This window comes from Thamnophis sirtalis, unplaced genomic scaffold (genome assembly GCF_051295495.1).
Source record: "Thamnophis sirtalis isolate CommonGarterSnake01/CBP01778 unplaced genomic scaffold, rThaSir2_p1.2 scaffold_6, whole genome shotgun sequence".
NCBI lineage: Eukaryota > Metazoa > Chordata > Lepidosauria > Squamata > Natricidae > Thamnophis > Thamnophis sirtalis.
The window spans coordinates 46,774,049-46,787,627 of record NW_028261386.1 but is presented as its reverse complement, the minus strand read 5'-3'; the positions used below and the strand labels follow the sequence as shown (position 1 = coordinate 46,787,627).

Sequence of the window (13,579 nt, the reverse complement as noted above, 5' to 3'; positions counted from 1 at the left end):
TTAAAAAAAAGGGGGGGTGACTAAAGAGGAAGTGTAGCAATGGTGGAAAAAGGAAGAAACAGAATAAGAAGGTAGGTAGGAAAGTAGATAGGAAGGGAGCAGACCCAAAAGAACTGAAATCCCTGGAGCTGAAGCAACAGCAGTTCCAGATGAGAATAACTGACAATCAAGGACCAGCTCAGTGAGAGCAGTTAGAAGATGCACAATAGCAGTTATTGTGCCAACAGCCACAATAATGTCTGTGGTGCTGTAACTGACTCCAGGAACCCTGAAACACAATACAGACATCAGAGGTAGGCAAGGCGGAGAATTTTACAGGAGGAAGTCTTGAATGATGCCTCTGAGGAACAGCCACCAAATGTGTATGAAACACAACACCAAACGCACCTGCAGAATTCAGGAAGCAGGGAAGACGTAGAAGAAAAAAGACACATTCCCGGAACCATAGGAATGATTATGAGGGGAAAAGGCAGGTGGGGGAGTTGAAGAGTTCCAAAAAACAAACAGCAGCCATGGAATAAAAGTGGATAGATGAGTTTATCAGCCTTGGCGATTCCCAGAATTCTGGGAATTGAAGTCCACATATATTTCTGATCGAGAAGCACTGGGATAAACTATAGAATGGTAAATGAAGTAGAAGCAGATATGGATGAAGGTAAAGCAACACAGAGTAAAAATAGATAGAGTTCCTGGGATTAAGGATATCAACTAAAATGCCTTATGTTATAGTATCGCCTTTATTGGACGGATCTAGTTGGGTAATACTTTTTAACAGCATTGCTGAGGCCCAGTAATAATTTTTTTCCACACTATTGCTGAGCCTTTTGTTTTTCTATGTCCCAAAAAAGAATACACGGCAGTCTGGAATGGAAGAACCCATGAATTGTGTTTATTTAATTGGAAACATTTTTTATTTTAATTGCTAATCATCCATTGCTTGAAATTACGGACTCAACAATAATAGATGTAAATATTCATAGAACAGTTGTTAATGATTTGGATAGCTTTTTTCTTATAATTAACACTGAAGTTCCCTCTAAAATGTAAATGTCCAGTTGGCGATCATTGATTAATTAAAAATTATTAAGTATGAACAATAGAGTCCCACAAAAAACAAGAAAGCTTGTGATTTCAGTTGAGTTTTTATTGCCAGAAAGAGTTGTCTTCCTGAAAATAAAGGTAAGAATTGTTAAGTGCAAGTATATGAAGTGCAGTATTTAAAATGCTAATTATTACAATTTATAAGTCTGTCCTGTTCTTCAATTGCAGCATTCCCATATAGACAAGTTAATTTTTGCCTTTCCATAACTGAGACATAAAATTTCTCGGCCTTTTGTCTATCTCTGTCATCATCTCCCAAAACGACACATAGCAGTCTGGAATCGGAACACTCGTGAATTTTGTTTATTTCATTGGAAACATTTTTATTTTAATTGATAATCATCCATTGCTTGAAACTACTAACTGAACAATAAATGTAAACATGCATAGAATAGTGGCTAGTGATTTGGATATCAATGTGTTTACTGTCTTAATGCTTCTCTTTTTTCTTGCCAGTTCCTCTATACAAATCCCCATTTATCATAATTGGAAATGTATCCACCATCTTCTTGGATTGGAGTCACACCTTCCTACTGAATGGGCTTCTGAAGGAATATGTGCTAATGGAAGGAGGGCAGCGCATCTACAGTGGCTTTGATACTAGACTGTACTTGCCAAGGACATCTGACAAAAGTAAGCTTGAATTAAAGAATATTCATCTTTAATCTTGCTTTTTAAGGCAATGTAGCAATGTGTACAACTCTTTTTAAATTATTTACTCTTCCATAACTTGATCAGATAATCATTAAGGCAGCTTGCAATCAATTTCATAATACAGCAACTTCCAAAAATGTTTCCCCATATCTTAACACTGAGCTCCGTAGCCCTTAGATTGAGGGATGTACCTGCTTGTTTTATTTTGTTTCAGTTTCACAGTCACAGCCACAGCCACAGAATAGCAGGCAGTGTCAAATCTTAAGAGAACAACATACAGTGTTGGTTTAGGAATGGGGAAACCTTAACCATGTAAGCACACTATGTGAGTGACTACATAAGCTACTGCACAGGGTTTTTATTGTAAGGAAAAGTCAGAGAAAATAAGAGAAAGAAGTACAACGTTCACTACCTTGACCTCATGAACAAACAAGGTTGGCTATCAGTTCATCAGACAGAACGGAAATGGAATTTTAGAGGAAATTAATGCCACTGTAAGGATTCAAGAGATGCTTTAAATCAGTGTTTGCGAACCATTTATGCACAGAGTACTGAAATGGGAGTGCGTGCATGCACCGGAAACTGGAAGAGCAGTTCTCCTATGTGTATTCATGTGCCAGGAAGCTGAGCTCTCTGTTTCTGGCATGTGCATGCATGCCAGTCATCTGGTCTTCCGGTTTCTAGCATGCATGCACGTGTAAAGACCAGCTGGCTGGCGCACATGTATGTGCCAGAAACCAGAAGCTCAGCTCTGGTCTTTCGGTTTCCAGTGCTCCTCTATGTGTGAAAAAGTTCCATGTCTGTGCCAGAAACCTGAAGTTTTGTCACCCACTGCTATTCTGCTTTCCGGTGCTCCGTGCATGCAAAGACCAGCACGCTGGAACCTGGAAGAGCAATGGGCGACGGCTAGCGTGCCTGGACACGTGCCATAGGTTTGCCACCAAGAAGGTTCATCTCTGCATCAGCATGGAACAGCAAAATACAGCATGGAGGATCTGACCATCTCTAAAGATCATTTATATAACTGTGAAGTTGCTCTAATTGCAAATATTGGTTTAGGTAATTGATTCAGCATTAAAATGCTGAATCAAATTTAGTGGCTTTCATAAATCTAATAAATGCAGGGAAATCAGGTTAGGGACAGATCATCTTTAAGAAAATCTATATGTTCAGTGCAGTGGTGGGTTCCATATTTCATTCTAACTGGTATGGTTGGAACGGCCCCGGAGTTATCCACATGCACACGCGCAGCGCACACTCACACAGGTGCAGTGCGCGCATGCGTTCTAGCATCAAATGATGTTTCCGCAAGCCTCCGCGATGTTCCAGCTGCTCTGCGGAGTGTCGTGCAGGCACCATACGTGCCATGCATGTGCATGGAAGTGCCAACAGCATAAAGCACCAGTAAGGAGCACAGGTGGGCAAGTGGGCCCTGCGGAACACTGGAACGGAACGGTATCCGGTGCTCCGGGCAGGATACGGTACGCCCGAAGCGGGGCTTACTGTCTGTAACCCACCACTGGTTCAGTGAGAGTGAATACCAATGTGATAGTATATATTCAATCAAAAGACATTCCAGGCTGCACTAAGTATTTCATTCCAAGTTTTTTGTAGCTTCCGGGTCAATCATAAGAGCTGTCCTACTTACTTACACCAGTTGACAATTCCATCCCAAAGTTGCTAATGCAAGAAGCAAACTACCAATATCTTTGCCTAGGAATAGGTGTATGAAAGGAGAAGTGGAGCTTTTTTTACTCTCTACCTCACCAAACTTAGCCTTTGGCCAAATATGTACTACCCATAATTTTTAATATTCTTGGATAATTACATCTAGCTTTTGAACTTGTGCACTTTGTAAGAAAGAAGACTGGATTTGGGGGGGGGGGAGTAAAATAATCTGATGAAATACTACTGTAATAAAAGGATAGTCTAGAAGAGATTCTGATTATCATCTCCCATGCTTACACTGATTTTTAAGTTAGTGATTACAATAGAAAAAAAATGTTAAAAGCTCAAGGAGATTCAGTGGTTCTCAGGTTTTGCTAAACTGTAGCGAAGGAATAGCAATTAGAAGAAGCAATAGTCATTGATGGTTGCTACTTCTTCCCATTATATGTGGGGATTCATTTAAAAGGCCCACCAAAATAAATATATTTTATTGGTATTTGGTGGCATACTTCAGGGGTACAGGTTTTAGGATCACTTCCAATTCTGGGTTACAAAAATCCAGTGGAACACTCAGTGACAGACAAGAAACAGGAAAAAAAATATTTGCTGCCATCTTGTGGCTATCCGGATTTTTGCATCCCATTAAAGGATATCATTTGCAAACTTTCCAAGTATGGAGGAAAAACATCAATGCATATTATACCTTCCAAGACAAAATGGATAGCGTTCGTTCTATATAGACATGCAAATGAAATCATAATATAAAAGGTGCATATAATGCTCTTTTCTTTAATTCTTAATTTCTTTTCAGTTTATTTGTTTCAAGTGACTTGCATCACTGATGAAGGGAGTGCTATAACACCAGTAATCAAGTACAATGCTGCTACTGGATTTGGTAACTACTGAAAAAAATTGATCATCATTGTGTCTGGAAGTTGTGTTATAATTATTAGCTGCAAGTATGAAGTGTTTAGTCCATAGAATAAATGGTTTATTCTCTTAATTGCATCTATGCATTATAAAATACACAAAGTATCTTTTGTGCTTTGGTTATTTTATAATACAGTTCTTTTTGTCAAGCATAAGATCATAAAAATATGAATCAAGAACAAATATTTCAATTGTTTCCCCCATACTAACAGTTTCCTTCAGTTTTGATATTTGCTATGCACAAATCAAACTCAGAATGGATCATTACAAATAAATGGACACATTGTTATTTTTTGTAGAAATAATTTTATTTTTTAATTTTATGCCTCAATTTGACAAAAATCACCAATCTAAGGCTGCTTATTTGCATTTGAAGGGAAACTTCCATTTCAATGCAACTAGCAAACTTTGCAGAAGTAGTTTGTTTTGTCCCTGACAGAGTGAGTGAGAGAGTGTCAAACTCTTTTTAATACATCTCTGTTCGTGCTTCCGGGTAGCTGTTATTTACAATACAAAAATGTTTATGCGTTAACATCGTTGCTGTCTTGTCTGCAAGAATGAAGTGTGCACACAGCCAAGACATTACCTTAAGCTGAAAACAATAGAGGAGACAATTAATGAAAAGGGAAAAGCCAGATTAGCATTTATTTATTTATTCATTCATTTGGTGAGTGAGTGAGTAAGGCTTAGCTGGTTTACTGCCTTGGCATGCTTCCATGCTATTATTTCACTGATACATGTATTCCTTCAAAATTCACAAGCTATTGCTTCAGGCTTGCATGATCAAATTGTCTGACATTTATCCAGATACGTTTGCAAATACATATCCTTTGCTGAAAAACAAGAACAATGAAATCCTTTGTAAATCTTGCCCCACTTATTCATTCAAACAGCCTCATTTTATTTTTTATTTTTTTAATGCCATTATAAGAACTGCAGTGGGCATTATTATCACTCTAATTTCTTTGGCACAAGCACAGAAAAGTGTTTTGCAACATGCCTATACCTAAAAGAATAAAATATTCACCCAATTTCAGTTGTGCAAGATTATTGTGATATATCTGCCTTAATTTCAACGGACACACACAGTCTGCCCTCTTCTTCCCAGTGTTTCCATTGCAAACAGCAATGCCAACACTAAAACAGCATCTGCAAGGTGAAAAGAGCTTTGCATCGCTGACCATTCACGTATTTAGGCACTGCAGCACCTTGAAAATGAGAAGGGTGTGATGAAGTAGCCCCAAATTACAAAACTAACAGAGAACAACTGAATCACATATTTTCTTTCTGAAATAACACATTAATTTCCTCCTGCTTCTCCCTCTCCCTCTCTTTCTCTCTCTCTCTCCCCTCTGTCCATCCCTTGCTTGCCACCATTTTTTTCTGGATTCTATAGGTCCTGTCTTGACAACTCCAGGAGAAAATAACAAAGGCAACACAAAGCAAGCAATGTTCTACACAGAATTGTGGTTTGTGATACTAATGGCGATCCTTGCCTTGATCCTCCTAGCAATTTTCCTGTCTCTAATTCTACAGAGGAAAATAAACAAGCAGCTGTATTCACGGGAAAGGCCTCCTTTAGTCTCAGTTCAAAAGAGAATGTCACCAATGAATGTCTATTCACAAGGAGAAACTCACATGGTATGGTGATCTGCCTATGTTTTGCAAATGGATTTCCTGTGAAGAGGTGCCCTGTATTAGAATTGATGGGCGGATTTGTGGGCCAACGTGGATACACCCATAGACACCACATAAAACCAACACCATATAAATCACATCCATATTTGAAAGACATCCAAATCACCCTTTGAAAGACAACAAATAAGGGCAAACTACTGCTACTAATATAGCAGTGGCTCTTAAACCACATTATGATTGTGGAATTGTTTCCTACATATCACTTCCACAGAAAAGCAGGAAAAAATGTGCTTTATTTATTTACCAAAGAAAGAATAAGGTTGTCCAAGTTAAAAGTCCCTTTATTCCAGCAGCTGAGGTTAAAAAACACATGCTTAAAGCATTATGCTGCCAGAAATAGATGATCTGCGTTGCCCTCTCTCTTGCCATAATGCACCAGAAGGCACAACTTAATTATGTGTTTCCCTTAAAACGTGAGGTGAGGAAATGCAATGCGCAGGTAAATGTTTCATTTTCACAGCTTGCACCTATATTAAAAGCATTTTAAGGAGTTTAGCAAGTCAATCATTTTTATTTAAACATCTAGGGCTCACCAGTAGACAGTTAAGATTACTCCTCAAGCATTTCTAAGTTTGGGACCCACATGGATATCTTAAAGGGAAAAATTTGCACTCCAGGACTAGTCCCAAGCAGCCTGGACCTGCTGCTTTCAGTAATATTTCTACGATGATTCAAGTGTGATCTTAAAGCCTGGTTTAGGATTTCTTTGTACAGTTTTACTGAGGTTTCTAAAAAAAATCTGAGCTTTGGAAACAGGCTTCTTTGCGCATTAACTTTATGACTTGTCACATACGTATAATGAAACCAGATATCAGCAACACCAAACATTGTAGAGTTTGTTTTGAAAGGTATATGAAAAGTCACAAGTAATGCATAAAGAATACATCTTCATATAGCGCTATAAGATGTCCACTGTAAAGAAGCTTAAGGTTGGGGGGGAGGCGCGATGGCTCAGTGATTAAAGACACTGAGTTTGTTGTCCAGGTTCAAGATCCAAGCATCCCGCAATGGAGTGAGTTCCCTTTCTTGCCCCAGCTCTTGCCCATCTAGCAGTTCTAAAACAAATGAGAGTAGATAAATGGTGGGAAGGTAGTAGCGTTCTGTGTGCTTTGGCATATAGTCATGCTGACCACATGATGATGGAAATGGTCTTTGGACAACACTAGCCCCCTTGACTAAGAAACAGAGATGAGCATTCCCCCTAGAACCGGACACATCTAGAAAGGAGAAACCTTTAACTTTTACAGAGGCATACATAATCCAGAGCCTGTTTTTCCTACAGGGATGTTTTCCCACATCTCAGGTCTTCTATTCCCACTTTCAAGGCTGATAGCAAAGGTGAAGAAAATTAGGGTTTTAAGCAAGAAATTCTAAAGCAAATATTATGACAATCAAGGTACCCTCTTGTGTGGAAGTGCTTCTCTATCCTTATGCATAAAATGTATTTGCTCAACAGGTGGTAAGTGTTTATTGGCACCCACGTCATGGACACTGCCCTGGCTCACTTTTCAAAGATCTCTTCAAGAGATAGGAAAATTAATACACACTTTAGGAAGAAACTTGGATGCTTTTTGTTTATTAATTTGAATATTTTTATCTCTCTTTTCTTCATAAAAAAGTACTTAAGGGTACTAAAAAAGACAACTCAAGTTGAATTAAAAGCACAACCACCATTAAAAATAAAATATCTACATCCCTTAAGAAACTGGATGATACTCTGGATGATAATGATAACATCAGGGGCTTTTGGGAGTGTAATAATGAGAGTGGCGTATTTGTAATTTAGAATTTCAGTTTCCCAGGCATAATTATTTTGGAACCCTAAAGCTATACTCAAGTAAACTGTGTACCAATACCGGATCTTTATCCCGTGACCTCTCCGCTTACAGCCACTCTATATGCTACTGACTTTGGACCTGTGGCCTGGGAAGCTCTTCTAGGACTTAGAGGAGGGGAGAAGAGTGGAGCAGCTCGCCCTCCATCTGCACACCATTGTCTTACATCGCACTAGCGCAGTGCTCCACGAATTTTTTAGGAATGTAGTGTGAATGGTATGCTTGGTTGATGTTTGCACCCACTTTTTTTAAATTCATATTGTTGTATTTTCTGTGTTTAACTTATTTTGTGGGGACTGCATGGGTGAGTGGCTGCATGTGTATGAGAGGGTTGAGAGTATTGCCTGGTGTCTCCTCCGCTGAGTGCCACTGCAGAAGTGGTAGGGGCCCAGACTTAGTTCCCGTCCCAGAATGAGTGTTAAGGATTGCCTGCTGGATGGTGCGGGAGTTGTGGGAAGGGTTATGGGGTCTACGGTAGCGGGAGAGGGCCAGAGCATCACGGTCACTATGGGGAGGGGCAGGTATGACGGGAACTTCAGGGCTGGCCATTACCGGGGAAGGAGGGTTCGCTATATCACAGAGATCCCTCCTTCCGGCCCTGTTAGTTCCACTCCAGGGCCAGGTGGCAAGAATTGTCAGGGCCCTGGTCTCAGGCTGTTGTTGCTAAATGCCAGGTCTGTGGTTCACAAAACTCCCCTTGTCCGGGACCTAATTTTAGACAAGGGGGCAGACCTGGCATGTATTACTGAGACCTGGCGGGGCCCAGAGGGAGGAGTCCCCCTCACTGAAATGTGCCCAGAAGGTTTTCAGGTGCTTCATCAGCCGCGACCCCAGGAAAAGGGGTGGGGGAGTGGCTGTCATCATCCGAGGGTTTAGTTCCTCGTAGGATCCCTGCTCCGGAGTTTGTCAGGTGTGAGTCCCTGTTGATGAAGCTGGACCTTGGTGGTCAAGTGGGTCTGTTGCTAATGTACCTACCTCCCAACAGCGTTGCAACAGCCCTCCCCTCGCTCCTCGAGTCAGTAGCTGAGTTGGTGGTGGAGTTCCCCAGGCTTATGGTTCTGGGGGATTTTAACCTGCCTACACTTGGTGAATGCTCTGATGGGGCACAGGAGTTCATGGCTTCCATGACAGCCATGGACTTGACCCAAGTAATTCGAGGTTCGACTCATTCGGTGGGTCACACACTTGACCTTGTATTTCTTTCGGAGCAGTGGAGATGTGATCTAGAGTTGAAGGGCATTAAAACCTTGCCCTTGTCATGGTCCGCACTTCCTGCTGAACCTTGACTTTCGGAAGCCAATCCCCCACTGTAGGGAGGAGGAACCGATTAGGTGGTTCCGCCCCAGGTGCCTGATGGACCCAATGGGGTTTCAGACAGCGCTTGGAGAAATACCTGACACTATCGTCCACAATCCGGTGGAGCCCTTAGTCGCTGCTTGGAATACAGTGGCGGCGGGGGCTCTAAACCGGATTGCACCTTTGCGACCTCTCCAGGAGGGCTCCTTGGTTCACCGAGGAACTCCGGGAGATGAAGCGCCAAAAGAGACGCCTAGAGCGCCGCTGGAGGGCCAGTAAATCTGAGTCAGACCGAGCACTGATGAGAGCCTTTATTAGAGCCTATCTCGTGGCAATACGGGTGGCGAAATGTTCGCATTTTGCCGCCCTTATTGCATCCGCCGAATCGCACCCAGCCGCCTATTTAGAATAACCCGCTCCCTCTTGAAAGGGAGGGATGCGGGTGACCCTCTACAGGGTAGAGCTGAGAAATTTGTTCAGTATTTGACGGATAAAGTCGCTCGGATTCGGACAGATCTGGACTCCAATTGCACGATACCAGCCGAGGTACCGGGGGAGGGTCTTGAGCATGCTTTATGGATTGAGTTTCAACGGGCTTCTCCTGATGAAGTGGACAAGGCCATGGGAGCGGTGAGTGCCTCCACTTGTATACTGGACCCGTGTCCCTCCTGGCTGGTCTCGACCAGCAGGGAGGTGACACGCGGCTGGATCCAGACGATTGTGAACACCTCTCTCCAGGAGGGAATCTTCCCACCCCTCCTAAAGGATGCGGTGGTGAGACCCCTCCTGAAGAAACCGTCTCTGGACCCAGCCATTTTGAGCAACTATCGTCCAGTCTCCAACCTTCCCTTTGTAGGGAAGGTTGTTGAGAAAGTGGTGGCCTCGCAACTCCGACGGTCCTTGGATGAAGCCGATTATCTAGACTCTTTTCAGTCGGGTTTCAGGCCTGGTTACAGCACAGAAACTGCTTTGGTCGCGCTGATCGATGATCTCTGGCGGGCCAGGGATAGGGGTCACCCCTCTATCCTTGTGCTTCTTGACCTCTCAGCGGCCTTCGATACCATCGACCATGGTATCCTTCTGCGACGGTTGCGAGAGGTGGGGGTGGGAGGCACCGTTTTGCGGTGGTTCTCCTCCTACCTCTCGGACAGGTCACAGTCGGTGTTGGTCGGAGGGCAGAGATCGACCCCAAGGCCCCTCAAGTATGGGGTGCTGCAGGGTTCGGTCCTGTCCCCCCTCCTATTTAACATTTATATGAAGCCGCTGGCTGAGATCATACGCCGGCACGGGATTAAGTATCACCAATATGCCGAAGATACGCAGCTGTATCTGTCTGCCCCGTGCCAACTCAGCGAAGCAGTAGAAGTGATGTGCCAGTGCCTGGAGGCTGTTAGAGTCTGGATGGGAGCAAACAAGTTGGCACTCAATCCAGACAAGACCGAGTGGCTTCTGATGTTCCCTCCCAAAGATTGTCTAACTGTTCCATCTCTCAGGCTGGGGGGTGAAATTATACGCCCACAGAGAGGGTTCGCAATTTGGGAGTCCTCCTGGACCCACAGCTGACTCTAGAACACCATCTGTTGGCTGTGACCAGGGGGACCTTTGCCCAGGTCCGCCTAGTGAACCAATTGCGACCCTACCTGGATCGGGAGGCCCTTCAGACAGTCACTCACGCCCTCGTGACCTCAAGACTGGATTATTGTAATGCGCTCTACATGGGGCTGCCCTTGAAGAGTGTTCGAAGACTTCAATTAGTCCAGAATGCAGCCACACGAGCAATTGTGGGTGCACCAAGGTACACCCACGTTACACTTATCCTCCGCGAGCTGCACTGGCTACCTATCAGTCTCCGAATCCGCTTCAAGGTGCTGGTCGCTACCTCTAAAGCCCTACATGGCATCGGACCTGGGTACCTGAGAGACCGCCTCCTGCCTGATTACCTCTCTCAGACCAATTAGATCGCACAGGTTAGGTCTCCTCCGGATTCCATCTGCCACCCAATGTCGGCTGGCGACTCCCCGGGGGAGAGCCTTCTCTGTTGCAGCTCCGGCCCTCTGGAACAAGCTCCCTGTTGAGATCCGGACCCTTACTACCCTCCCGGCCCTCCGCAAAGCCACCAAGTCCTGGCTGTTCCAGCAGGCTGGGGGGAGCTGAGAAGCATCTACCTCCATGGAAATTGTGAATGTTGGTTTTGTTTTTAATATGTTGTCTTTGTTTCGTTCCCCCCCTTCCCTTGTCTATTGTGAGCCGCCCGGAGTCCTTCGGGAGTGGGTGGCATACAAGACAAATAAATAAATAAATAAATAAATAAATAAATAAATAAATAAATAATAAACACAAAGGATTTTTTAAAATCTCTTTGTGCTGGACTGACAATGCTCTAACAAACTTTAACCAAGCAAGAAGCAGAAATTTCTCTAACTCAGATATTTAACTATTACTGGTATATATTACACAGGAAGGACAGAATCAGAAGGTTATCTCAAACACTTATGGCTTCCGTCCTCCAATTTTATAAAAACCAGCAACAAAATACTATTTGTTACTAATGACAGTGTAAGATAAAACTCCATTTTAAATTTACAGGTGCTATCTAGTAGGTTTTGGCCATATCAGAAGAGACTCTCTTGGACTGTGTTTGTGCAAAGTGTCTACTTCTATTGTATTGGTGATCCCTTCCAGCTACATCCCCCCCCCCAAAAAAAAATTTAGCCACTCTAGTATAGAAGGTAAAGGTTAATGTTTCCAGTTGTGTTTGACTCTAGTGAATGGTGTTCATCTTCATTTCTTAGCCAAGGGAGCCAGTATTGTCCAAACACATTTCAATGGTCATGTGGCCATGACTATATGCCGACATATGCTAGGCATGGACATTTGTGGATGTACATTTAAGCCAACCTATTTGTCAAAAATTGCATATACTTTCAGCATAATCCACTATCTAATTTCTTCTCTAAGTCAGTCAACAATTGGGGAACATTTATATTTCAAAAATGTTTCACTTTCTCATTTCCTCAGCTTTTCTGGTGTGGTGGTGGTTGTTTTGTCTTCTGCTTTAGAAGATCTGAAGTGCTCTTCTTGTTCTGCCTTCTAACTTCACACTTTCTCTACCTGCCTTCACTCCCCCCTCCTTTCTTTCCTATACCTATGATGTTTCCCTCTTTCCCTGATAATTCACAACACCAGCCTCCTATTGCTACTTCTTTACAAGTCCCTGTTATCTCATCTTCACAAGTATCACCAAGCTCTGATAAGGTAAGCCTTTGCAATGCATATGTCTGCATAAACATTTGAGAAAGATACCTTTCTAACTGCCAGGAAGTCTCTCTTTTTCTTGCTCTTTGTGCTCCCTCCCCATTAGATTGAAAGAGTAGCTCAGTTTTATTATCCTTTTCAAGGTCACACAGCATACAGTGCTGATAATTGTCAGTGCTGCTTTTACATCTAACTCAATTATTGCGTTGAATTCAGAACACGACCACTGCAGTCCTATACAAATGCTAGGCAAATTTGTCGGTGAAAACAAATTGGTTTTCAGTCACCATAAGCCTTTACTGCTAACAGCTTTCCTTTCTTTTACGTCTTATTTTGAGGGTGGGTGGGTGGGTGTAGTGGGGGGACTGTATAATGGGGCAATAAGACACTGCAGATCAGAATCACTTTATGTGAAGATATTGGAATTTTATGAGCCTCCTTCTCACTGACCTTCTGGATTACTCAGTATAAGCCTTTGTTGATGCCTAACCTACAAGAGAAAATTTGTTTTAGCGCCTGGATGATTAAACAAGTAACACTTTTCTTCCCTTTTAAATCTCAGTTTGAGAGGGTGGCCGATACATCGGAGTCCTCCTGCAGCGTCACACTCAAAAGCTACACAATGCACTTGGAGGTAGTGAACTCTATTGGGTGGAGCAAGTCTGCAAACATTGACAGTCTTGAATTTTTGTCATAATATCTTGTGTGGGGCTTCATTTGTTGCTGTGTGGCATTTTGGACCTGAAATTAGGTTGATATGATTTCGAGTATAATTTTGACTGCCGAGGGTGGGGGGGAAAGTAGCTGGACAAATGAAGAATATTTGGTTTTATGTTCTGTAATAAAGGAGCAATGCAATCAAGTTTGCTTACCTTTGACTGCTGAAAATTAAGCTGATGTGCCACCCTTCATAATATAACTCTTAAAGCACAAAACTTTGGTAATCTGTGAGCAGATAGTTAAACTTGTCAGTGTTGCAGGTTAAGAGGGGCTCCTTAGACTGGATTGGCATTTGTGCTGGTACTTTGTGTGTCTTGCATGCTGAAGTCCAACTCGTGAGGCTACATTGCAGTAGACTATGCTTCCCGTGGGGAACAATAGCTGAAGGGATAATTGATGTACATATTGCATTTGTAAACTCT

At 42.7% G+C, this 13,579-nt stretch overlaps 1 protein-coding gene across 1 annotated transcript in view; it reads left to right on the top strand.

The window, feature by feature from the left end:
• Positions 1-13,579, top strand: part of USH2A (usherin) — a 461,429-nt gene that overhangs the window by 445,607 nt on the left and 2,243 nt on the right. The window contains exons 64-66 of the mRNA XM_087718552.1: positions 1,558-1,734; positions 4,235-4,318; positions 5,750-5,994. Of these exons, the coding sequence (XP_087574678.1) occupies positions 1,558-1,734; positions 4,235-4,318; positions 5,750-5,994 (506 nt within the window). The remainder of the gene's footprint in view (positions 1-1,557; positions 1,735-4,234; positions 4,319-5,749; positions 5,995-13,579) is intronic.